This window comes from Medicago truncatula, chromosome 6, assembly GCF_003473485.1.
Source record: "Medicago truncatula cultivar Jemalong A17 chromosome 6, MtrunA17r5.0-ANR, whole genome shotgun sequence".
NCBI lineage: Eukaryota > Viridiplantae > Streptophyta > Magnoliopsida > Fabales > Fabaceae > Medicago > Medicago truncatula.
The window spans coordinates 37,489,586-37,513,773 of record NC_053047.1 but is presented as its reverse complement, the minus strand read 5'-3'; the positions used below and the strand labels follow the sequence as shown (position 1 = coordinate 37,513,773).

At 32.0% G+C, this 24,188-nt stretch overlaps 3 protein-coding genes across 3 annotated transcripts; 2 read left to right on the top strand and 1 right to left on the bottom strand.

The window, feature by feature from the left end:
* Positions 1 to 4,651: 4,651 nt before the first annotated feature.
* Positions 4,652 to 9,400, top strand: LOC25480320 (beta-glucosidase 44). The gene is made up of 11 exons (XM_013587227.3): positions 4,652 to 4,979; positions 5,147 to 5,205; positions 5,396 to 5,471; positions 5,563 to 5,634; positions 5,740 to 5,827; positions 5,948 to 6,200; positions 7,207 to 7,322; positions 7,871 to 8,088; positions 8,680 to 8,711; positions 8,800 to 8,902; positions 9,029 to 9,400. The coding sequence occupies exons 1-11, from the start codon at positions 4,727 to 4,729 to the stop codon at positions 9,301 to 9,303; spliced, it is 1,545 nt and encodes a 514-aa protein (XP_013442681.1). The 5' UTR covers positions 4,652 to 4,726; the 3' UTR covers positions 9,304 to 9,400.
* Positions 9,401 to 12,354: 2,954 nt separating this feature from the next.
* On the top strand, positions 12,355 to 17,252 carry LOC25480321 (beta-glucosidase 44). Its single transcript, XM_013587228.3, has 11 exons — positions 12,355 to 12,678; positions 14,272 to 14,330; positions 14,524 to 14,599; positions 14,687 to 14,758; positions 14,860 to 14,947; positions 15,068 to 15,320; positions 15,563 to 15,678; positions 15,789 to 16,006; positions 16,202 to 16,233; positions 16,321 to 16,423; positions 16,825 to 17,252. The coding sequence occupies exons 1-11, from the start codon at positions 12,426 to 12,428 to the stop codon at positions 17,097 to 17,099; spliced, it is 1,545 nt and encodes a 514-aa protein (XP_013442682.1). The 5' UTR covers positions 12,355 to 12,425; the 3' UTR covers positions 17,100 to 17,252.
* Positions 17,253 to 17,334: 82 nt separating this feature from the next.
* LOC25480322 (exonuclease 1) lies at positions 17,335 to 22,610 on the bottom strand. Its single transcript, XM_013587230.3, has 12 exons — positions 22,466 to 22,610; positions 22,315 to 22,351; positions 21,485 to 21,659; positions 21,301 to 21,379; positions 20,783 to 20,827; positions 20,527 to 20,676; positions 20,302 to 20,416; positions 19,995 to 20,095; positions 19,608 to 19,705; positions 19,424 to 19,516; positions 18,688 to 18,902; positions 17,335 to 18,066 (listed from the first exon to the last, which is right to left on the bottom strand). The coding sequence occupies exons 1-12, from the start codon at positions 22,541 to 22,543 to the stop codon at positions 17,528 to 17,530; spliced, it is 1,725 nt and encodes a 574-aa protein (XP_013442684.1). The 5' UTR covers positions 22,544 to 22,610; the 3' UTR covers positions 17,335 to 17,527.
* Between the last annotated feature and the right edge of the window lie 1,578 nt (positions 22,611 to 24,188).

Sequence of the window (24,188 nt, the reverse complement as noted above, 5' to 3'; positions counted from 1 at the left end):
ACAACTGAACTTGTTTGGGGTAACTCAATGTTTATTATTTGGGGTAGTCGGATATAAATACATACCGACCGATTGAAGAATAATTTATTTTTTTTGGAGTAGCCAAAGCTACCTCTCCTTTATAAAAGAAACCGCCCCTACACAAGGCACACGAGAAGCTTATAGAATGAGAAAAGATAGAATGAGAAAAGAAGCGGTCGTAACGGAAAGAATGCTACATTCGACCCACTAAACAAATGAATGTATATCAATAGATAAAGGGTGGGTACTGGTTTTTTCACCTCTATCTTTTTTTCAGCCATCAATTCCTTTTGAGAGTATATCAATGGTTGATACTTTAATTGCTCATGCATGATTTTTTATGCACATGTATCTAATATATTAACTATTATACCTTTAGGCTTTGTCTTGGGAGTTTGGAGAGGAGGGAAAGGGAGGGATTTGAAGAGTGTGAAATATAGAAGAAAATAGATAAATCTTTCACATTTTTTCAAAGAGTATATTTTTAGAGAATAGTAAATTATTACTTGTAATTAATATATTTTTTATTTTATGAATATTATAACCACGTAGATTAATTTTAAAAAATTCATATAAATCCTAAGAAGCTCTCCTTTCTCAATTCCACTTGTTCATTCCTTTACTTCAAAAACCCCTCCAAACTCAAAATCTTAGGGGTTTGGCATGTAGGCTTGGGATCTAGGAATGTACTCTCTTTTAAGTCTTAAGTTTGAATAATCTAGATGTCAACAATTCATATGTTGGACTAGTCGTACAAGATTTTGTTGTGACTTCAATTTAGCCTGCACTAGTGGTCGACGAAATTGATCCTCGATTTTTTATTTTTTTTTGGTAGATATTGATCCTCGATTTTAATCAGTTGTTAGGCTGAATACCAAATTTTAAAAAAAGTAATTAACAAATAATATCAACTTTTAATGTCTTTATGAAAGATTGATATTACTCATTTTCTTCTCTAAAGAGAATTGCTTGCATTAGAAAAATATGATCCCCTTTAGTGTCACCTCTTCTTTCACATTTTTCTTAAGCACTAATAAAAATTAGTGATGAAATATAAAGGAAGGATTTTCAACATTTAATCACTAATGATAGAGACCAGAAAATCAATCACTCAAATTGTGACCAGTAGTTTAACAAGTTCCTCTTACAAATCTATCATTATACGGATAAGGATTTAGCCAAAATTTCCACATTCTATATCAATCACTAGAAATTTGAGTAGTGATAAGGATTTGATTGTATTAAATCAATGAGACAAAATCTTAGACTGAGACTATATATAGATTTGAAATGCAGTATTCAACTTGAGCAGTGTTTCTTAATGAGAGGGGTTGGATTTTATTAAACACATTGACCATATACTATATTTGAAATCCATGTGTATCCCTTCCTAACAAACAGACATGGGGTTGAGGATATATTTTGGCTTATTTTCAACAATCTCGTGGTGGAAGGTTGGCTACATTTGCTATACAAACGAATACTTTATATTTTATGAGTTATACAAACGTATACATAGTACAAGCATGTGGGAAGAAATTTGGGTTACACATAATAATGGTCCATTGCAATACTAGCTTTTCCATTAGCACGTGGTGCTACCTTTTAAGAGATTCTAAGGCCATGTATGTATTGGCTAAATTTCAAGGAAAATGTTACATAGACACCTTTTATTCTTATACACCCTTGTACACCCCATATATTAGGAAGAGAGAAGATGGGAGGAAAGAGAAAATGTACTTGTGTGGGGTCCACGTGACTATGTGTCAAATTTTTGTGTAGATGTCAAATAGTGTATTGTCACTTAAGGATGTCTATATATCATAACTCAAATTTCAAATATCATAATGACATCTTAACATTTGCCATTCAAACATATATAAATATCATAATTTTAACTCTTTTGAAAAATATACCTTTTATTTTAGTGATCAACCTATGATTCCTAGGAAATACACAAAACAACTATAATTATGTATTAAGAGATAAAAAAAATTAAAAAATTGTGTAAACTAAGTATCTTTTATATACAACTGCAGAAATTAATTTATTAACTCAAATATGACCGTAATGAATAGCAAAACTTTGCCTCAAGAAAATAACATTGTTGCATTTACTCTAGTTGAATTCGAACTCAAAGACTTATTGTTAAAAAGGAATAGTGGATGATATATATTTCTTATTATTCCATCTAAGTGTTGTTGATATTATACAAGATAATTTTGTATAAATATATGGAATTTTCTTATTATGGAATTTATGAAGGAATCATAGAATTGCATGCAGAAAGAGACGGCGTCCACCGACATAAAGCGGCAACAATAGTGTTTCAGACGTAGCTCAAAGTCAAAACGTTGGGACTATCGCTGCATGACGAAATTACCCTCAAATTATTATTACAACAAATCTCGTGATATTTTTTTGTCCTATGATTTGAAAGTTGACACTTAACATTGTCCACTTAAATGATAAAACCAAAATATTTTATAGAAAATTGTATAACATATGGTCCTCTATTTTGTCTCGTTGTCAACTTTTTCTTTTGGAAGGGGATCTCTCATTGACAACTTGGTTATTTCCTCATGTATAAGTATAATCAGAAATTACTTTGGTATTTCAGTTTTAACATGTTCAAATGTTTTGTATATATGTCCAAAACACCTTGTATCATACATACAAGACGTATGATACATATCGTGATATGATACAAACACAACCTTCACCAATATATATATATATATATATATATATATATATGTATCTTATTTTGTAATCCAACCATACTCTAAACTACATAAGAAAATATACCTATTTTGATATGTGTTATAAGACCTTCATAATCTGTCATCCCGAAACATAAAAGGTCAAGAGATGAATAGATGACTTCAATCTTGGTGTTAAATGTTAAATAGTGGTAACTCAAATGAGTTGAGTTAAAAGAATTGAATTAACGAGGTTGAGGGAGTAAATGAAAAGGTAAAACCAAATCGTTATTGATTTATATGGTTCATATATGGTCTATATTATGAACCACATACATCATTAAATGAATGAATCTAAAAAATTAATTTTGCTTATATTTAAAGACGGAGGAAGTACTCTAAAGAAATAGACATCACCAATTTTAGAATTACATTCTCACACACATTTTTTAACATGTACATTCTCTTTCATTTGTTGAAATTTATGAGTTTTACTAAATTTATAGCTAACATAAATGATTTAGTGGAATTTAGGTGAATTTCAACCAATTAAAAAGACTATGTTGGGTGATATAAAAAAAAAAAGATAATGTTGGAAAATTTGTATTAATGTTTGTTGTTAACCTTCTCTTAAAAAATAGAGTAAGTACTGCAAATTATAGATGTTCCGAGATTAATTTAAGGTCAGAATATGCTAAGCAGCCAAGGTAATATAATTAAACATCACGTGATTAAGACTGATAATTTTTTTAAGTTTAAGAATGTCTCATATGAATACTCTTATTAATTTAAGTGATTTTTTTTCCTGGACATATGCATGAGTTTTCTAACTTTCTTTATCATGTTACAGGTACAAATATTCCTCTATTACATTAATGTTTGTTTATTCTCGTCGTCAATCTGACCGTGCCACCGTTCTAAAACGAAAAATAGCCTCCTCCTATGTACCCATAGATGTAATTTGCAAGGCCCCCTAAATTACATCTTGTTAAATTAATTTTCAAGATAGGCCTCCGCCTAAGTCTAAGGGTGCATAGATGGAGGCTTGAACAATAGCATCTGTCTATACACTCATAGCTTGAACATTAATTTTCAAGGTTCCCTAAATTACATCTTAATAATTATTTTTTAAGATAGCCTACGCTTAAGCTTAAGGGTGCATAGACGGATGCTTGAACAATAGTCTCCGCCTATACACTCATAGTTTGAACATTAATTTCTAAAGCCCCCTAAATTAATAGCTCATATAAATAAGTTAAATTATATCGTAAGTATTTATTCAAGCCCGTTTTGCTTAATTAAACAAGAGTTATGACATCTATTTTATGATAATTTTCAACCTAGAAATACGTTCTCCTATGATATATTGGCATGATGCTTTGGAGCCTTTTTATCTTTTGCTTTTACAAAAATATCCCAAAATGCATAAAGTTTTCGGTTTTTAAAAGTTTCTCCCAATTTAATGTGATGGTCGAATGAGAGGCATAGATAACCCAACCTAAGATTCCATTAAAAATAAATAAATAGCCCAACCTAAGATGTCATTTTTGTACACCTATAGACCCATAGATACATAGGTATGAGCTTAGGAGAATTGCTTTTTTCACATTGATTGTTTCCTAGAAACATATGAAAATGACCAAAAACATTCCAGCTGTAGTTAACTACTGCCGACTTATAACTAGAAAACCGACGGTAGTTAACTATTGTTAAGTTTTTGGTCATTTTCATATATTTTTAAGAAACAATGGACATCAAAAAAGCAAGCATCCGAGTTTAGAGGTACACACATGCCATGTAAGGGTCCCATGATTAAGATACATTGCCAAATGGACATTTTAAAATTTATTTCTAATTTTAGTTTTTTGATGGGCAAAATAGAATTCTTCTTCAAACATGTCCTATAAAACCAAACTCACACATGTGATAATCAATGAAAAATTATCTCCCATAACACTTACACATACAAATAGTGTCAGTGTTTCACTTCACTATTGTTGAAGATGGTGATGTTGGATTCACAACAGCATCAATGTTTTTATTCCATGTTTTTCTTCTTCTTAATTGTTCTTGTTAGCTCAGTTAAGGGGGTTACAGTGCCTGAAACAGTGCATTTGGATACTGGAGGGTTGAGTAGAGATGTTTTTCCTAAGGGGTTTGTGTTTGGAGTTGCAACTTCTGCTTATCAAGTAGAGGGTATAGCTAGCAAAGAGGGTCGTGGCCCTAGTATTTGGGATGTTTTCATCAAAAAACCTGGTCTGTGTTTCTTACCTAGCTAATCTCAATTAATTATTCTTAATATGATTGTATTTCCAAAGCTGCATTTGAATTTAGGATCTTTTATTAAGAGTTATCATTATTCTTTATAAGTTCATAGAAAAAATTTACAACACTTTTTTATTTATTGGTTCAATTCATAACAGGGATTGTCGCAAATAATGGCACAGGAGAAGTTTCTGTTGATCAATATCATCGCTACAAAGTAAGCGCCTTTAATGCTTAAACACATTAGAAATTTAATTGAAGTTACATAACTTTTGTCAGAAGCAATCCAAAATCCTTAGTATGAACCTTACATTTAACTTGCCAAATAACATATTATATAATGTGCATTTGATCATATATATGTCTGTGGCGCGCGCGTGTGAGCTCAAGTATGTTCAATTTGACAGGAAGATATAGATCTCATCGCAAAGCTAAATTTTGATCAATACCGGTTCTCAATCTCATGGTCCAGAATTTTTCCAAGTAATTCAAATGTTTCTATATACATATTTGATCAAAACTAGATGAAACAAATCCATAGCTCCCTTAATAATTGATTAAACTATTGATGCAGATGGTACTGGCAAAGTAAATTGGAAAGGTGTAGCATACTACAACAGATTGATCGATTACTTACTAGAAAAGGGTAAGTTTTTACGTAGCCATAGTCGAAATAGTAACATAGTTTAGGAAATGTAATGTTAAATATTAATTTCTTATTGTGTTTTTGTTCCTTAAACCTATGTTGCAGGCATTACTCCTTATGCAAATCTCTACCATTATGACCTTCCTCTAGCTCTTGAGTTGAAATACAACGGTTTATTAAACCGTAATGTTGTGTAAGTACTTACATCGACTAAAAACGTTGATAGAAAATTTTACAGGACTAAAAAATGTGATTTTATTTTATATGGACTAAAAACGAAATTCTGAATGCTCAATGTTTTAAAATTGGATAGGAAAGATTTTGCGGATTATGCAGATTTTTGTTTCAAAACATTTGGAGACAGAGTTAAGAACTGGATGACTTTCAATGAACCAAGAGTTATTGCTGCACTTGGTTATGATACTGGCTTTTTTGCCCCTGGAAGGTGTTCAAAAGAATATGGAAATTGTACTGCTGGAAATTCAGGAACTGAGCCTTATATTGTAGCTCACAATTTGATATTGTCACATGCTGCTGCTGCTCAAAGATATAGACAGAAATACCAGGTAATTTTAGTATTTTGATTCATTTTTAGATTAAGTGTGTGTTTAGATTATCCATGAGTTTGCTAGAATCACGATGTGTCATAGTTGAGTTTGTCACAATCACGATGTGCCATAGTGATTTCGCCAAAAACTACATTTTGAAGCTTCAACAAAATCACAAGGTGCAACTGTGATTTCGTCAAACTCGATTTGATTTTCATCATGCACTAAGAGCATCTCCAATGGGAGTTCCTTACTTAACAAGGACCGCTTCCCATTAATGACACTCCATTGAAGGAAGAAAAAATGAGTCTCTATTATGCAACGGGGAATTATGTAAGGACATTGGGCAACTAACGGGTCACACGTGTAAAAGAAGCTAATAGATTATTTTTATATAATGATGTAAAGTTAGTGGGACCTATTTAAATATTTTCCATTGGAATCCTTATTAGTGTATTGTCATTGGAGTCGAGTCCTTAGAGCATCCACATCCATGCCACCCATTTGGGTGGTATAAATGGGTCCCACATAATATAATATATTATTTTACACTTCCCAATTATTTAAACCACTCTCTTACATTTTTTTAAATATCCATACTACTCATCTAAAACTTTAAAGTGGGTCCCACAAAACTCCACAATATACCTCACAATTGCATTTTATATTAATATATAACACCTTTTCAATTCATAAGTTAATTTTATAATGGTTTATAAATCCAACAATCAGTAAAACCACGGTAGCAATGCAATGCCACTTTGTTGAGTTTTGCTACTCTCTTACCATGCCAAATATCTGTCTCTCTCTGACATATTGCCTTTTGCTTCAGTAAAGACACGGTAAAATTGAACCGATAATCATGCTCTTAATAGCTATTTTCATTAAAAAATTATAAATAAGTGATGTATATATGTATGGTCCATTGAAGAAGTCTCTGTTAGTGGATTACCATTGTGGATGCTCTAAGTGGTTTATTCAATTTGTTTTGATGTTTTTATGGTGATGATTGTGGTTTTTTTAGGAAAAACAAAAGGGTAGTATTGGAATTTTGTTGGATTTAGTTTGGTATGAGTCTCTTACAAGATCAAAGGCTGATAACTATGCTGCTCAAAGAGCTAGAGATTTTCATATTGGATGGTAAAAATTGTTGGCTTATGTTAATTGAATCTCTTCCAATGCATGCTAAGTATTTTGTTTTTAGTAAATGAGCATTTTAGTCCTTGAAATTACATGGGTCAGTCCTTGGTAAAAAAAAATTATGGATCAGTCAATTTAGTCCCTCAAATTTGCAAAATAGCAATTCAGTATTGCAAACTATCAATTAATTTGGTCGATTATTCAAATTTTGCTCCACAATTAGAACGATTCTATGCTTGCTTTGATGTAGCAAAAGACTATTTAAATCAAAATACATGTTATATCGTTAACTGATTGATATTCTTAATTTAAGGGACTAATTTATTATATCGTTAAATTAAAAGACTAAATTGCTCGATCTACGTAACTTCAAGAACCAAAATGCTTATTTACTCATTTTGTGGAAGACGAAACTTAAGTGCAGTTTCATATAAAATGTTGGTGTTGTTATCCAACTAGAAAAACACAAACGGCATCATAAGAACGAAGAATTGTACCTAAATTTTGTCATTTTACTATATATTTAAGGTGTTTATAAATTTCCACAGGTTCCTTCATCCCATTGTTTATGGTGAGTATCCAAGAACTATGCAAACTATTGTTGGGAACAGGCTTCCAAAGTTTACTAAGGAGGAAGTGAATCTTGTGAAGGGCTCCATTGATTTTGTTGGTATCAATCAATATACTACATTCTACGTATATGATCCTCGTCAACAAAAACCAAAAGTTCCTGGCTATCAAAAGGATTGGAATGCAGAGTTTGCTTGTAAGATAATTCTTCCTTCAACCATATTCAAAAAAATTATATAAAACACCAATTTACGCTCTAAAATATGTAAATATAATAATAAGTAATCACGAAAGTATATGAAATCCGTCGATTTTAGTCATTGTTATTACGTTATTAACGACTATATTGTCGGCTTTCATATAAATTACTTACTATTTTGGGTTAATATGTTTACCCTCCTGTAATATTAATGATTTTCAGTTTACCCCGTAAAAAAAATTATTTAGATTTCAATTTGAAGACTTTTTGATTTTAGACCTTCATGGCATCAAATTACAAAATTTAACGTATTTCCGCCCTCTATAATTTGAGAGAATTTCGGTTTAGCCATATCATCGATTTTATATAGTTAAAATTTATGAAGCTCCAAAACCAAAGAATCTATAAATTCCAGGGTTGGAATCTAGATAAATTTTTTTAATAGGGTAAACATATATTAACCCTACTATTTTTATATACTTGAGTGCCTGAACTGTATAAAGAGTAATACTTTAGAAAGTAAGTTGATGATTATTTTTCTTGTTAATGTCCATGACTGACATTGATTTTCTTGCTAATATATGGAAGATGCTAAGAATGGAGTGCCTGTTGGACCAAGAGTAAGTTTGAAACATGTGAAAGTTAACAATGATAAAAATATTAGTGCAAATATCATGCAATTTCTTATTTATAAGTAATACTTTGCAGGAATATTCATCTTGGCTATACAATGTACCATGGGGATTGTACAAATCAGTAATGTACATCAAGGAGCATTATAAAAACCCAACTATGTTCTTATCTGAAAATGGTAAAAGTTGACACTAGTTTCTAGCTTTATTTGAATGCTTCATTTTATTAGTCTTAACCCTCCTTTTTGTAAGATGAATGTTCAAATTTGAGTTTTGATGTCATATAAATATTTAATGATTTGTAGGCATGGATGATCCTGGTAATGTAACATTTTCCAAGGGTTTGCATGACACAACAAGAATAAACTATTACAAAGGGTATTTGACTCAACTAAAGAAAGCTATAGATGATGGAGCAAATGTGTTTGGATACCATGCTTGGTCATTGCTTGATAACTTTGAATGGAGATTAGGGTACACATCAAGGTTTGGTATTGTCTATGTTGACTTCAAAACTCTCAAGAGAACCCCTAAGATGTCTGCATATTGGTTCAAGCAGCTACTTACCAAAAAGAAGTAAATTGTTGAGCTAACAAGGCCTCTTTTTGGTCTCTACAATGTAATCATGTGACTTGATTAATGCAAGTCTTGGAATAAAGTTATCTTTTAAATAAAAACATCATGAGTGATTGAATTCATCAACCTCCAGCAAATCTAACAATTATGATGTGCTGGAAATAAAATCTATGTAATTACTACTATATCTCATTCTAATAAGTCACAAATGATGTTTAAGAATTGGAATTTGTATAAATATTAGACAAACAATTTTTAAAAATACTCAATATTTTCCTGAAAAAGTCACTCTTTAAATATAAAGTTTATATAACTTAAACAAATATCCTCTTTCAACATTGTTCAGCTCCTACTGTTAAGCTTATGAAACTTTGGTTTTAAAAGATTTTGGAGAAAGTGAAGAAGAAAAAGAAGATATATATCTTCTAGTACCTTATGAAGCACCAACAAAGACACTAAATACAACATTGAAAGAGATATCAGTACTAATTTACGAAAGTAAGTACTCCATCCGTTTTAAAATGAGTGTCGCTTTAGCCATTTGTACACATATTAAGGAATGGAATAAAATAGTCAAATGTCATAGCAATTTTACCAAACTATCCTAATCAACTATTGGTTTGTTTTTCATTAAAGAAAAGATAATACTTTGGAAGTATTGTAACATAGTATTAATTGAAGGGTACAATTGAAAAGAAAAAGTTATTATTGCATTGGAAACTGAAAGTGACATTCATTTTGAAACAATTTTTTTTGGATAAAACGACACTCATTTTGAAACGGATGGAGTAATTAAATATAATCACATGTGTCAGTCTCATGTCGGTGCTGGACACCTTAATCAAACATGTTTGTGTTAGACACGTGACAGTTTGATGGAGCATCATAATGTCATCTGGAGGTCGTACGAGTCTCCGTGAGACCTGACACTTTTTTGGGACATATGCTAGTACTCCAAATGGATCATGATCGGCAAAGACAGGATGTGCCGTCACTTGTCGGATCGGGTTCTGAGGTAGTACGACTATGTCCAAACCATTCCCATACCTCCTACGACGATTGGGGATCTTGCACCAGCGGATGTGGTTATGGCCTTCAAGGAATTTTCTGTCCATGACCTTTGCCAGCAAGAGAGGGGTGATCTGGTCCCGGAGAACGAGGTGTGGAAGCATGAGGTGGGGTACATCAAATGGTTATGTCGTGCATCCCATCCTATTATGAATGCCCCTGCGCCTGTTACTGATTACTCAACTCATGTCCCTCCCTACGAGGAGATTAATGTTGAGCAGTAGTGAGTCAGACAGCCTTCCGACCCATTCCAAATCATCGGCAACATTAGAGCCAGAGTGGAGAGTGCAATGGGGGTTCCTTATGTGTTTTCAAATTCTGTTGTTGCTGGCATTATAGAGGGCATCCGGTCCGAGTATAGCATTTTGCAGAAGGTGTCGGTTCCGCGGAGGAGGACTAGGAGTCATAGTCCACAAGAAGAGTAGGCTTTTTTTTTTTGTGTTTTCCTGACATTTGTATATATTTAGATGTTTTTATGACACTTTGGCGGATATAGATGTAATATATTTACATTGCGCGTTTGTGTTATTATATGACATGTTGGTTAATTTTCGGCTTATTTTGCGTATTTAAATTTTAAATGAATGAATGATGAAAACATGAATGGAAATGAATGAATGGATGTATGGAAGTATGAATGAATGCTTGAAATTAGGAAAAAAAAATGTCAAAATTGTTGTTCTAGTTGTGGACACAGAATCAACGTTAGTTAAGTCACGTTGCGTTTAACACATGCGTGACTTAAGTCACGCTGGAGGTATTTTAGCCATTTTATATGGAGATGAGCAAATCTTGATGGGAGAAGAGCAATTTTCTTCATCTAACCCATTTGGCCTATTAGAAAAAATTGGGTTGGGCTAGCTAACCTCTTGGACTTTGGATCGGTCAAAATTGGGTTGGGTCGGCTAACCTCTCAGACTTTGGGTCGGTCCACCGTTAACATTTACATTTGACTTTTGTTAAAAGAAGTACTGCCTTTTTTTAAAAAAAATATCATCTAATTTAAAAATTATTAATAAAAATATTTTAACATATGTAAACTTAATAAATTTAACCAAAATTTATAAATAATTAATTATGAATATGGTGTAGAGGCATGCATAACCTAATTAACACTTAGGTAACATTGATGACATTGATCAACCACAATGTCACATGTTTAAAAAAAACAAAAAAAAAAAACTTGTGAAAGAAAAAGAAGAAAATTACTTACGACATTATAGTTGATCAATGTCACTCACAATGCCACATAAGTGCTACTGGCATAACCCAAGCTAAGATGTGATAATACTTATGTGACATTGTGGTTGGTGACATTGGTCAAACACAATATCACAAGTGTATAAAGAAACAAAAAGATATTGTGAAACAGAGAGAAGAAAAACATTTGTGATTCTGTGGTTGGTAAATGTCACAATATCACCAACCACAATGTCATCCAAGTGTTATCCGCTAAGAGCATCTACAATGGAGACTCTCATCTTTGAGGCCTTAAATAGATCTCACATTGACACATCATTTTTTAATAATAGTACCTAATAGGTATTCAACCACTCCAATAGAGACCCTCTAACAAAAGGTCTAATTGGGTCTCACCAATATTATTTATTTAACAAACTATCTATTTTAATACACTTTTTAATTATTATTTTAATAAAAAGGTGATGTGGACCCATTTAAAAATGAGATCTTAATTTAAACTTTACATCTTTTAAGACCTTTAATTTTTTTTTTTTTTCCATAATAGAGGTACCTATTAGATACTAGATCTTAAATGTTTAACTCTTCCATTGTGGATGTTCTAGCATGTCATTACATTACATTAGCACACCATAGATAGGCACGAGCTTAAAGGTACACGCATGCCATGTAAGGGTCCCATGATTATGACACATTGCCAAATGTACATTTACAATTTATTTCTAATTTTAGCTTTTGATGGGCAAAATAGAAATTTTCTTCAAACATGTCCTATAAAACCAAACTCACTCATGTGGTAATCAATGAAACATTATCTAGTGTCAGTGTTTCACTTCACTAGTATTGTTGTCTTTGAAGATGATGATGTTGGATTCACAACAGCATCAATGTTTCTATTCCATGTTTTTCTTCTTCTTAGTTGTTCTTGTTAGTTCAGTTAATGGAGTTACAGTGCCTGAAACAGTGCATTTGGATACTGGAGGGTTGAGTAGAGATGTTTTTCCTAAGGGGTTTGTGTTTGGAGTTGCAACTTCTGCTTATCAAGTAGAGGGTATGGCTAGCAAAGAGGGTCGTGGCCCTAGTATTTGGGATGTTTTCATCAAAAAACCCGGTTTGTGTTTCTTACCTAATCTCAATTAATTATTCTTAATCAGCCAAAAATTAAGTGTTTTTGTTGATAAATAAAGAACATTCTAGAAAGTGTGTTTTTGTTGGAAGTAAGAAAATCTTGTTTAATGTCGAAATTGTTAGGTTGGACATCGTGACCGAGGTTCGAAACTGGTACCTCCACTTTGTGCGTGTGTTTACGAGGGCTTTGCCATCTCGTCAATCTAAAAAAAATCTTGTTTTGATGAAATTATTTTAGGAAAATGCATGTTGTGTCTCTGTTCTCTAAACCAAAATGTATGTTGGTTTTTGAAAAACTGGGTTTGTATTTTTAAATTATGTTTCAAGTTTTAATTAGTTCTCCTTTTAATATGGACTAGAAATCAATCTGAGAAGTGCAATTATTTATAATTTATAAATAAAATGAAATCTTAAAAATATGGTGAAGTTTCTCTAAAAAAAACAAAAATATATGGTGAAGTAATGTGGTAGTAAATTTTAACAAAACATAATTGAAGCATTTTTTTTCCTTCTAAATTTAGACATTTATTTAAAAATATATTAATCTCTTTTAAAAATAATTGGTGAGATTTTGATTTGGTCCATCTTTTTGTCGGAAAAAGAGACTCTTTAAAACGATCATGATGAAAGTGGACATCTTTACACTGTACGAATTTCTTTTTTCTTAAATATCAATGATATTTGAACAACTTTTTTATCTGACAACTTGTTAGACAACCACGTTATATATAGAAATTTATATAGTGGCATAAAAATCAAAGTAATAGAGAGAGAAAGTAGAAGAACAATGTGTGTATGAGAGAGAAAGTTGTCACAAAAGTTATCAAAAAGTGGTTGTTCAAATATCATTTCTCTTTATTAAAAGAGCAATGATGAGAATCATGAGATGATTGAAATAAATTTTCCAGTCCAAAAAATACTTCTTTTTGGTCAAAGATTGTTTTGGAATAATTCTTTATTTTGTACCCAGATTTTTATTAAGATTTGTTTTTATTTTGTATAAGTTCAAAGAATTTTTTAACAACATTTTGACAGTTTTTTTTTATGTCTTTTTTGGGTTCCACTACTTTTTTTAACCATTATGTTACTCCTCTGAAATGAAATACCGTAAACAACGAGGATAGTTGAAAAATTGATGCATTTAGATACGTAAAAAATAGTTTATGTAGATTTTCTAACTCATTTTTTTATGTATTAGTTCACATACATCAATTTTATGTATTTAGCTTAAAATTTTATGTAAATTTTCCAACATATTTATTACAAGTTATGAAGCACGAATATGGGCACGAACACTAACACGCCGACACCGTTAATAATTTAAGAAAATCGCATAATTCAATGTAATTATATGTGTCGGTGTTGTGTCAGACATACGGGGACATGCCTAATCCGGGGAGTGTCCGTTATGACTCATTTGTTACAAGTAATTAACCCAATCACAAAACTGGTAAAGCATATGTGTCCGTTTTCCTTCTGCTGTATGTAAACCCCTAAATTAACCTTGAGATCAAATTGGTTAAGCACTTTTTTAAAATTAAAATGTTAAATATTTTATTGTTTCAATTTATAACAGGGATTGTCGCAAATAATGGCACAGGAGAAGTTTCTGTTGATCAATATCATCGCTACAAAGTAAGCACCTCCAAAGCTTAAACACATTAGAAATTTAATTGAAGTTACATAACTTTTGTCACAATTAATCCAAAATCCTTAGTATGAACCTTACATTTAACTTGCCAAATAACATATTATATAATGTGCATTTGATCATATATATGTGTGTGGCCGCGCGCGCGTGTGAGCTCAAGTATGTTCAATTTGACAGGAAGATATAGATCTCATCGCAAAGCTAAATTTTGATCAATACCGGTTCTCAATCTCATGGTCCAGAATTTTTCCAAGTAATTCAAATATTTCTATATATACATATTTGATCAAAACAAGATGTAGAAAATCCATTAATAATCAATTTTAAACTATTGATGCAGATGGAACTGGCAAAGTAAATTGGAAAGGTGTAGCGTACTACAACAGATTGATCGATTACTTGCTAGAAAAGGGTAATTTTTTATGTATCCCTAGTCGAAATACTAACATAGTTTTGGAAATGTAATGTTAATTTTAATCGCTCGTTGTGTTTTTGTTCCTTAAACCGTTGCAGGCATTACTCCTTACGCAAATCTCTACCATTATGACCTTCCTTTAGCTCTTGAGTTGAAATACAACGGTTTATTGAGCCGTAATGTTGTGTAAGTACTTACATAGACAAAAAATGTTGATAGAAAATTTTACGGGACTAAAAAATGTGATTTTATTTTATCTGGACTAAAAACGAAATTCTGAATGATCAATGTTTTAAAATTGGACAGAAAAGATTTTGCGGATTATGCAGATTTTTGTTTTAAGACATTTGGAGACAGAGTTAAGAATTGGATGACCTTCAATGAACCAAGAGTTGTTGCTGCACTTGGTTATGATAATGGCTTTTTTGCCCCTGGAAGATGTTCAAAAGAATATGGAAATTGTACAGCTGGAAATTCAGGAACTGAGCCTTATACTGTAGCTCACAATTTGATATTGTCACATGCTGCTGCTGCTCAAAGATATAGAGAGAAATACCAGGTAATATTAGTATTTTGATTCGTTTTTAGATTAAGTATGTGTTTGGATTAGCAGTGAGTTTGTCAGAGTCATGATGTGCCATAGTGATTTAGGCAAAAACTACACTTTGCAGCTTCAACAAAGTCACATGGTGCAACTGTGATTTCGTCAAACTTGATGTGATTCTTATTATGCACTAAGTGGTTTATTCAATTTGTTCTTCTGATGTTTTTATCTTGTGGTGATGATTCTGGTTTTTTTAGGAAAAGCAAAAGGGTAGGATTGGAATTTTGTTGGATTTTGTTTGGTATGAGCCTCTTACAAGATCAAAGGCTGATAACTATGCTGCTCAAAGAGCTAGAGACTTTCATATTGGATGGTAAAAATTGTTGGCTTTTCTAGTTGAAACAACGCCAGAAGAATTGTACCTAAGTTTTGTCATTTTGTTAATTTCGTAGTGTGTTTTAAGTTGTTTATAAATTTCCACAGGTTCATTCATCCCCTTGTTTATGGTGAGTATCCAAGAACTATGCAAAATATTGTTGGGAATAGACTCCCAAAGTTTACTAAGGAGGAAGTGAAACTTGTGAAGGGCTCAATTGATTTTGTTGGTATCAATCAATATACTACTTACTACATGTATGATCCTCATAACCAAAAACCAAAAGTCCCTGGCTATCAATCGGATTGGAATGCAGGGTTTGCTTGTAAGATTTTAGTCATTGTTATTACGTTATTAGCGACTATGTTGACGAATTTCATATACGTCAGAAACTACTTTTTATTTTTATATACTTAACTGGCTGAATTGCATAGATTGTAATACTTTAGAAAGTAAGTTGATGATTATTTTTGTTGTTAATGTCCATGACTGACATTGATTTTCTTGCTAAATATGGAAGATGCTAAGAATGGAGTGCCTGTTGGACCAAGAGTAAGTCTGAAACATGTGAAAGTTAATTAATCATGATAAAACTATTAGTGCAAATGCAATTACTTAATAATATGTGATACTTTTCAGGCATATTCATACTGGCTTTACAATGTACCATGGGGTCTGTACAAATCAATAATGTACATCAAGGAGCATTATAAAAACCCAACTATGTTCTTATCTGAAAATGGTAAAAGTTGATACTAGCTTCTAGCTTTATTTGAAGAAAATTGCTCTTCTTCCTTTCAAAATTGCTCATTCTCTTAATTCAGCATGAGTTAACTCACGTTCGGCATTTTTCAGCGTGAGTTAACTCACACATACATTTTTAAGATTGGTTGAACCAGCTTAAAAAGTGATTGAGCCGATCTTAAAAGTGCCAGCATAAGTTTATTGACGTTGACAAATGTCAAGCGTGAACTCACGCTGAATTAAGGGAATGAGCAAAAACAAAAGGGAGAAAAACAATTTTCTTATTCGAATGCTTCATTTTATTAGTCTTAACCCTCCATTTTGTAAGGATGAATGTTCAATTGAAAGGAAATATGAAATTTGGGTTTTGATGTCATGTAAATATTTAATGATTTGTAGGCATGGATGATCCTGGTAATGTAACATTTTCCAAGGGTTTGCATGACACAACAAGAATAAACTATTACAAAGGGTATTTGACTCAACTAAAGAAAGCTATAGATGATGGAGCAAATGTGTTTGGATACCATGCTTGGTCATTGCTTGATAACTTTGAATGGAGATTAGGGTACACATCAAGGTTTGGTATTGTCTATGTTGACTTCAAAACTCTCAAGAGAACCCCTAAGATGTCTGCATATTGGTTCAAGCAGCTACTTACCAAAAAGAAGTAAATTGTTGAGCTAAAAATATGGTTCTTAAGTTTCTAATTGTGGTAGTGAATAATGTTGTGGTTTTGGATAAAAAGGCCTCTTTTTGGTCTCTACAAATGTAATCATGCGACTTGATTAGTGCAAGTCTTGGAATAAAGTTATCTTTTAAATAAAGCTAGAAACATCATCTAGTGTCCCATGATTGAAACACTAACACAGACACCAGACATAACCGTGACACAAACATCAATAATAATTTGTGAAAATAAAAGTGGTTAAATATAATCACATGTGTCAGGATCATGCCAGTGTGGGAACACCTTAATCAGACATGTTTGTGTTACACACACGTGTCCGGTTGGCTTAATTTGGCAGATTATGAACTACTTTTCTAAAAAATGTATAAATTCTAACTACGATACAACAAAATTTATGAGCATATTGAAGGATTACACTTTTGAAAAGAAACTCAAAATAGTTCTGATGTTACTCTCCTTTTTCTTCTTGGATTTCTTTTCGCTTCCACCACTTCCTTTCAAATCAGAACTATTCCTAATCTTAGACTTTACACTTTCTTGTGACTCCATATTCAAGCATAAACCATCACAATTTTCCACTTCAGTCACTCCTGAAACCTGTTCATCAGTGACTTCTACTTTATCTAAGCAAACATTCTCAAATTTCCTTTTCTTTAAGAGATTTATAGACCCTTCTTCTTGAAAGTTAATTGGTGACATGTAATCATTAAGATCAATATATTCACCACTGCTTACAATAGAAATCTCTTCCATTGTTTCCTCTTTCTGAACCAAACTTATTTCCTCCTCGTGTTTTCTTATCCTAAAAGGATTGTTGTTAGGAACCTTCAAATGAGTTTCATCAAATGTAAATGGCTTTGTCATTGTTTCATTTGTTTCCAATGGCATGATTAGTTTCTGAAGTGCCGTTACTTCATTGGAATACTTATCTTTATCTGAGAGCCTTGTCACTGCAGATAAAAAGAAATGTCTATGAGAATACAACATATACCATGCTATTAAATACCTAGTTCGCACATTATCAATATTCCAAAATGGCATCTGGAATCGAAAAAATATCAGTTAAGTTATGAATCTGCTACCATAAACATACCTAACAGTGTCCAATCAGTTCCAAATTCATATATGATATTACAAACTTAATGTCATTATAGTCCGTGTAAATATTATGGAGGAATGAATTTGATGAAAATTTTGTAATTTTAAAGATCATTTTGGAATATCGATAATGTGAAAGACTAGATTTATACAGTCCTACAATTTCAACTTTCAAGTACATATTTGATAATTATTCCAGAAAAATATGCATAAAGTTGATAATGTACTTCACAGAGAATTTAACTTATGCAACGACACGATAAAAAAAAAAAAAAATTACACTGAGATTCAATCATATCTCACCATGTAAATATTTGGAGCAATACTCCAGAAAATAATATTCTTACATGACATCACTGTAAAATATGATTGAAAACTGTGTAATTTTTTTATACTGTTGGTGCAAAGTTATCAAATTATTTTACAAAAATCGTAAGTACAAACGCAATGCATCAACAATTTATATGACTTGCCTGTACAATTTTTATTGGTATTCTGGGAGCCAAAGATTGAAAAACAATTATCCTGTTTAATTGTAGGAACTTCACTTTTCTTGAGTTGACCAATGGTATGGGGATCAATGGGATGTAAAGGAAGTCTAGAACATTCAGATTTATCAAAGGCTTCCTTAGTTGATGGATTCAAGTTTCCTTCAGCTATTGCTTTGACTATAGTTGAGGGAATTTCTCTAATTACATTTGGATTTGGTCAAGGAAAAAATTACTTGTTTAGCAATCATATATTAAAACTGATGACATATATAAGGCATGTTTAAATTGACTTATTTGAATTTATCTACTGACATAAGCTCTTTGAGATTGTTTAGGAGAGTTTGTGGAAAGAGCTTATGATATGTCCATAAGTTGTTGTCAACTTGCTTTCATAACTCCCTGGCCATAGCTTCTGAAAACAGCTTAAAGTTTATAATAAAACAGTTCGATTTTAATTCATCTTTTGAAATAGAAATAGCTTCTACATAATCACTTATATGATCAGATCTTATGCTATAAGCTCTTAATTAAGTTGTTTATCCAAATAGAAACAAGGTCATAATCTAAGTGCAAGTGCTAAATCATATACATATTCAAAAACTCTAGATAAATATTATCAGAAACGGTGTCTGATGGATGCAACAAATGCAGAATGGAGAAGTTGAGAGTATTGAAAATAATGGAAGATTTAAGTAAAAGTCAAATAAATAAAGGATACGGCCCCAAAAAATTGAGGTCTTCGTCAAGTGACTCAAGAAAACTTTCCGGAAGAGGCTTCATGTGCTTGAGCTCTTTGGTATTGATATCATATCTACACAAATATTTGAAAAGAAGATGTTATCATCGGAGTTAATAATAAATACTCAATACAAAAATCAGAAATAGTTTTAGTATATTAGTACATTCGAGCATGCTCAAATACAGCAAGTGCATCCTTGAAGGATTTGGCATAATCTTCGGGCATTTGATCGCCTTTCTCAAGCTTAAGAACAGACAAGATCTGTTATAAAGAACTCATATATTAGTCATAATGACTAGGTAACATCAGCAACAACTTGTATCGATTTGAACTTTAGGCAATTACTATTTCCTAGTATACACCAATAGTGAATGTCACCTAAGAAATGACAATCATGTAGTGTGTGTGCGTGCATGCATGCGAGTGTAATAAAAAGCTACACACTCATATATTAAGCAAGTAATATTTGGGGATAGAAGAGATGTTTTGTAATTTTAGTAGAATCATTGAATCTTCTATTGTAATTGAATTCACTTCCACAAGTACTTACACGATCGATATTCCGATACTTCGAAACTAAGGCATGCGCTCGAGCAACACCAATGCCAGGAACAGATGGAAGAAAATCACAGCCAGCTAAAACACACATACCTAAAAGGAGAGAGGAAAAAAAATCTCTTTTTCAGCTTGTCATAAACCTAAAAAATAATGGTAAATTCCTAGTTTCTTTTCAGCTTGTTCATCATTTCAAGGAAAAGTTTTGTGCAGAAAAGTTCTCGGCAATCTAATCTTCCTTCTTTCAAAAAAAGACACATGGATATTTTTAAGCGTATTATTGCATTCAACAAGAAAATCACCTGTGAAAAGTTTCATATTGAAACTTTGAAACGAAGGTTTACAAGATTCGGCAGAAAAAACCTTCTCTAACTCAATTCTTTCGCCATTCCCCTCACGGTCCATCTTAAAAATAACCTGTTCAAAACAACTGTGGATTAAAATCCAAAACACAGGACTTCTAGGAAATTGAAAGGTAAAGTAGTAAACCTCGATGCACAAGATCATAGTTTTGGAGAAGTTCTTACAGCTGGACAACCATATGTTAACAGATCACTATCTTCTGTAATCACTGCTGCAATGCCGCCTTTTTCGGTTTCAAGGTTGGACAAGTATGCTAACTGAGCATCTGCTTCATATGGAGCTACAACAAACTCAATGTTCTCTGATTTCAGAGTCTGCAACACAATTATATGAAGGAATTAATCTAGACTGCACATTACTCAAAGATTGTTGTTCAAGAGTAGCATTATTATTTCTCAAAATTATATGCTTAGAGCATACCTGAATTAGCTTATGAGCCATAACAGGAGTAATATTCACTGCTCTCTACACACACAAATACGAAAGGTGCTTCAGTTGTTTTGCTTCATAAGCATAACCATCATCATGTGAAATAGAAAATACAATAAACTTTTGTCACTTCATATCTACTGACATAATCACTCGTTAGACTGTTTGAGAGAGCTTATGACATGTCCATAAGCTCTCCAGGATAGTTTATGAAAGCAGCTATAGCTTATATAAAAATAATTTGATATACTACCTTATCTTTTGTTATAAAAACAGCTTATACATAAGCACTTATGTTATAAGCATTTAATTAAGTTATTTTCCATGACCAAAAAAGTATAAAATTGGCATCATTGCTCATATCATATTCATTACTTTCTTTTGACAAGTCATAACTATTCTAGTAAAACCTAGGATTCATCTAATTAATCGACATAAGCAATAAAATAAACCCCCTAAATAACCATTGTTTTTTCTTTTCCATTTCAAAACTGAAAAATATTTCTAACCTGAAAGAGTTCTGATGCAGCGTTAACATTCCCTTCTTTGAGCTTAGCCATTGCCAACTCACGATTAGTATTCCTTTTTCTAAACAACCAAATCAAACAAGCATCATAAACTGAAAAACGGAACAAACAAAAGATTGAAGAAATTGATTCAAATCCTTAAAAGCTCAAATAAATAAAAGCATACTTGTTCCTCTCTTTCTCAGTTGCTGCTTTGCAAGGAACATTGCCGCCATCAAAAACAACAACTGGTGTTACATTATAGTACCGAAGCAAATTCACTCTATGCATGAAGTATTCAATATACCGCAATTTCCTTTCACTATTAGAATCAAGACAAAGCTCCATACTACATGAATAAGCTAAAAACAAAAAAATCAAAATGTATTAGATATAATAGCAAGTTACGATAATTAGTTACACAGGTGAGTTAAGTTAGACTAGTTAGTTATTCTAATTGACTATAAACTTCCTTGTATCCCTTCATGTAAACAACAATTCTCTCATTAATCATTATATTTTTCTATACTTTTCTCTCATGTATGAGTTCTATCAAGAATTGTAATATGTATCAGAGAGATAATCATTACGCAACTTTCTTTATCAAAATCTTCAGAAATTTTTCAGCAAAATTATTTGATTAAATCATGTTGAGAATGGCTCATAGGCCTAAAAAAGGGGCAAGGAACGAGGGAGTTAAGCTAGCGCAACGTGGCGATAGCCCCCTGTGGTATGCTTCACGATATTACAGTAATCTGGGGGCGTTCTATTATATATAGGCATTGCAACACCCTAATTTACTCGAGTAACATACGGAACTATGTTGCTTTGTAGTCGCAACTTAGGCACACTTGACCGAACTGTGTAAACAAACAATTGTGTTCCATTGTTTTCGATTTGCATTTCTTTATTCTTCTTTTACTAGTTATTGTTCTAACAAACTACAAATTCTTCAAATTGCAATAACAACGTAATGACTAAATCTCAAAACTTCATCAAAATCAATTTTTTACTCACCCCCTTTATGAAGCCATGAATATGCATCAATACCCACCTGAAGATTTTGCAATATGAATTAAAAGAAGATAAAAGAATGAAAATTAAACACAACCCAGATGAAATTTAGAGTAAAAATCAAAACTTTGAATGGAATTTAGTTGAATCTTACACGTTTTCCAGCGTAGTTCTTGATGTGAATTGGTTCAACGTAAGGTTTCATGAATCTGAGAAGATCTTTGATTCCCATTTGCAATGTTCGTAGGTTTTCGTTTATGGGTTCTGGGTTTTTTTTTTCGATTTTTCTTTAGTTTTTGTTAATCTTTTTATTTGATTTTTTTATATTATTATAGAGACAGAAAATGGCGGGAAAAACGGTAATTGGCGAAATGAAACGAGGTAACACGAGAAAAACTATGTTCCGTGTGGTTGGAGTTTACTTTTCTACCCCTTCAATTGCTCTTTATGCTATAAATTTCTGCCCTTTCAATTGCTCTTTATGTTGATAAATATCATTCAAAGGTTGATTGAATGAGTACAAGCGAAGGAGGAAAGTGGAGATTGGAAGAGAATTGAGAGCGTGCCTTGATCTCAATACAGAAATTGACATTGCTATGTGTTTTGGCCGCAATGGAAAACCACCTTCGGCCTCATTGTACCCAGAATAAGTTCTATTTGGATAACTTAAAAGTAATGGAGCGAAAAAGGAATGGAACGGAGCGGAATGGAATAGATTGGAATAGAGATTACATTCCATCGTTTGGATATTTCACGATGGAACGGAGTTAACTTTCCACTCCATTGTTTGGAAAGATGACGGAATGGAATGTATTATAATTTTTTATTTCAATTTTAACCTTTATTTAAAAAAACATTAAAAATGCTTCACAATTGCTTCACATCAAAAAATGTATTATACCTAACTTAATAAAAATGCTTCACATGTAAGAGTGATGCATCCAGAATATGAACTCGCCTCGCTGCAAATTAAAACATGGATGTTTTATTATCTACCTCTAATGATGAAACACAACCTTGAAGCATAATTTTCTCCAATGATTCAAATATTATTTAATTAAACAATATAATAATAATGGTTGATGGTTCAGTTCATAGAAAGGATTAGAAGAGCATAGTAAGTAGTAAGTTTGTTATATAACTACTTTATGGATTTGATTTTCTTTTCTGCAAATTGTGGAACTTTGTGGTGTCACAACGAGGAACATTAAATAACTACTATGCCATGGAAGGCGTTAGGCTTTCTGGAAGAAAAAAATTTGGATATAAGTGACCTAAAATACCAATTAGAGAGAGTTGTAGGAGAGAGAAACAGGAAAAAAAAATCAAGTTGAACACACGCAAGAAAGAAGAAGGTGAAATAGAAAATGTAGGGATAAAATTGTAATAAAATTATTAATGTGTTCCATTCCATTGGATACATCCCAAATTGAATGGAATGAAAAATTGGAAGAATGAGTGGTATTGGATGGAATGGGTTCCATCACACTCCATTCCATTCCTTTTTTACAAAACCAAACAATGGAACATGGTTCCATCCCACTCCATTCCATCACTCTCCATCAATCAAAACATAGCCTTAATATTAGGGGGTGTATTGGATTAGGATTTTAAAAGACTATTAATAAAAAAAGTTTTTAAGATTTTAAAAGACTGTGTGATGTGAGATTGTATTGATTCTGTGAGATTTTAAAAGATTTTTTATGTAAAAGACTTTATACACTCAATATTTTAAAGGATTTATCACACTGACTTTTAAAGATTTCAAATGATTTTAAAATTTCAAAGGATTCAATGAATTTTAGGGAAAAAAGAACAAACTTACAAGCATGAATGATAAAAATAGTGAACAAATAAATTCTAGCGTTTGAATAAAG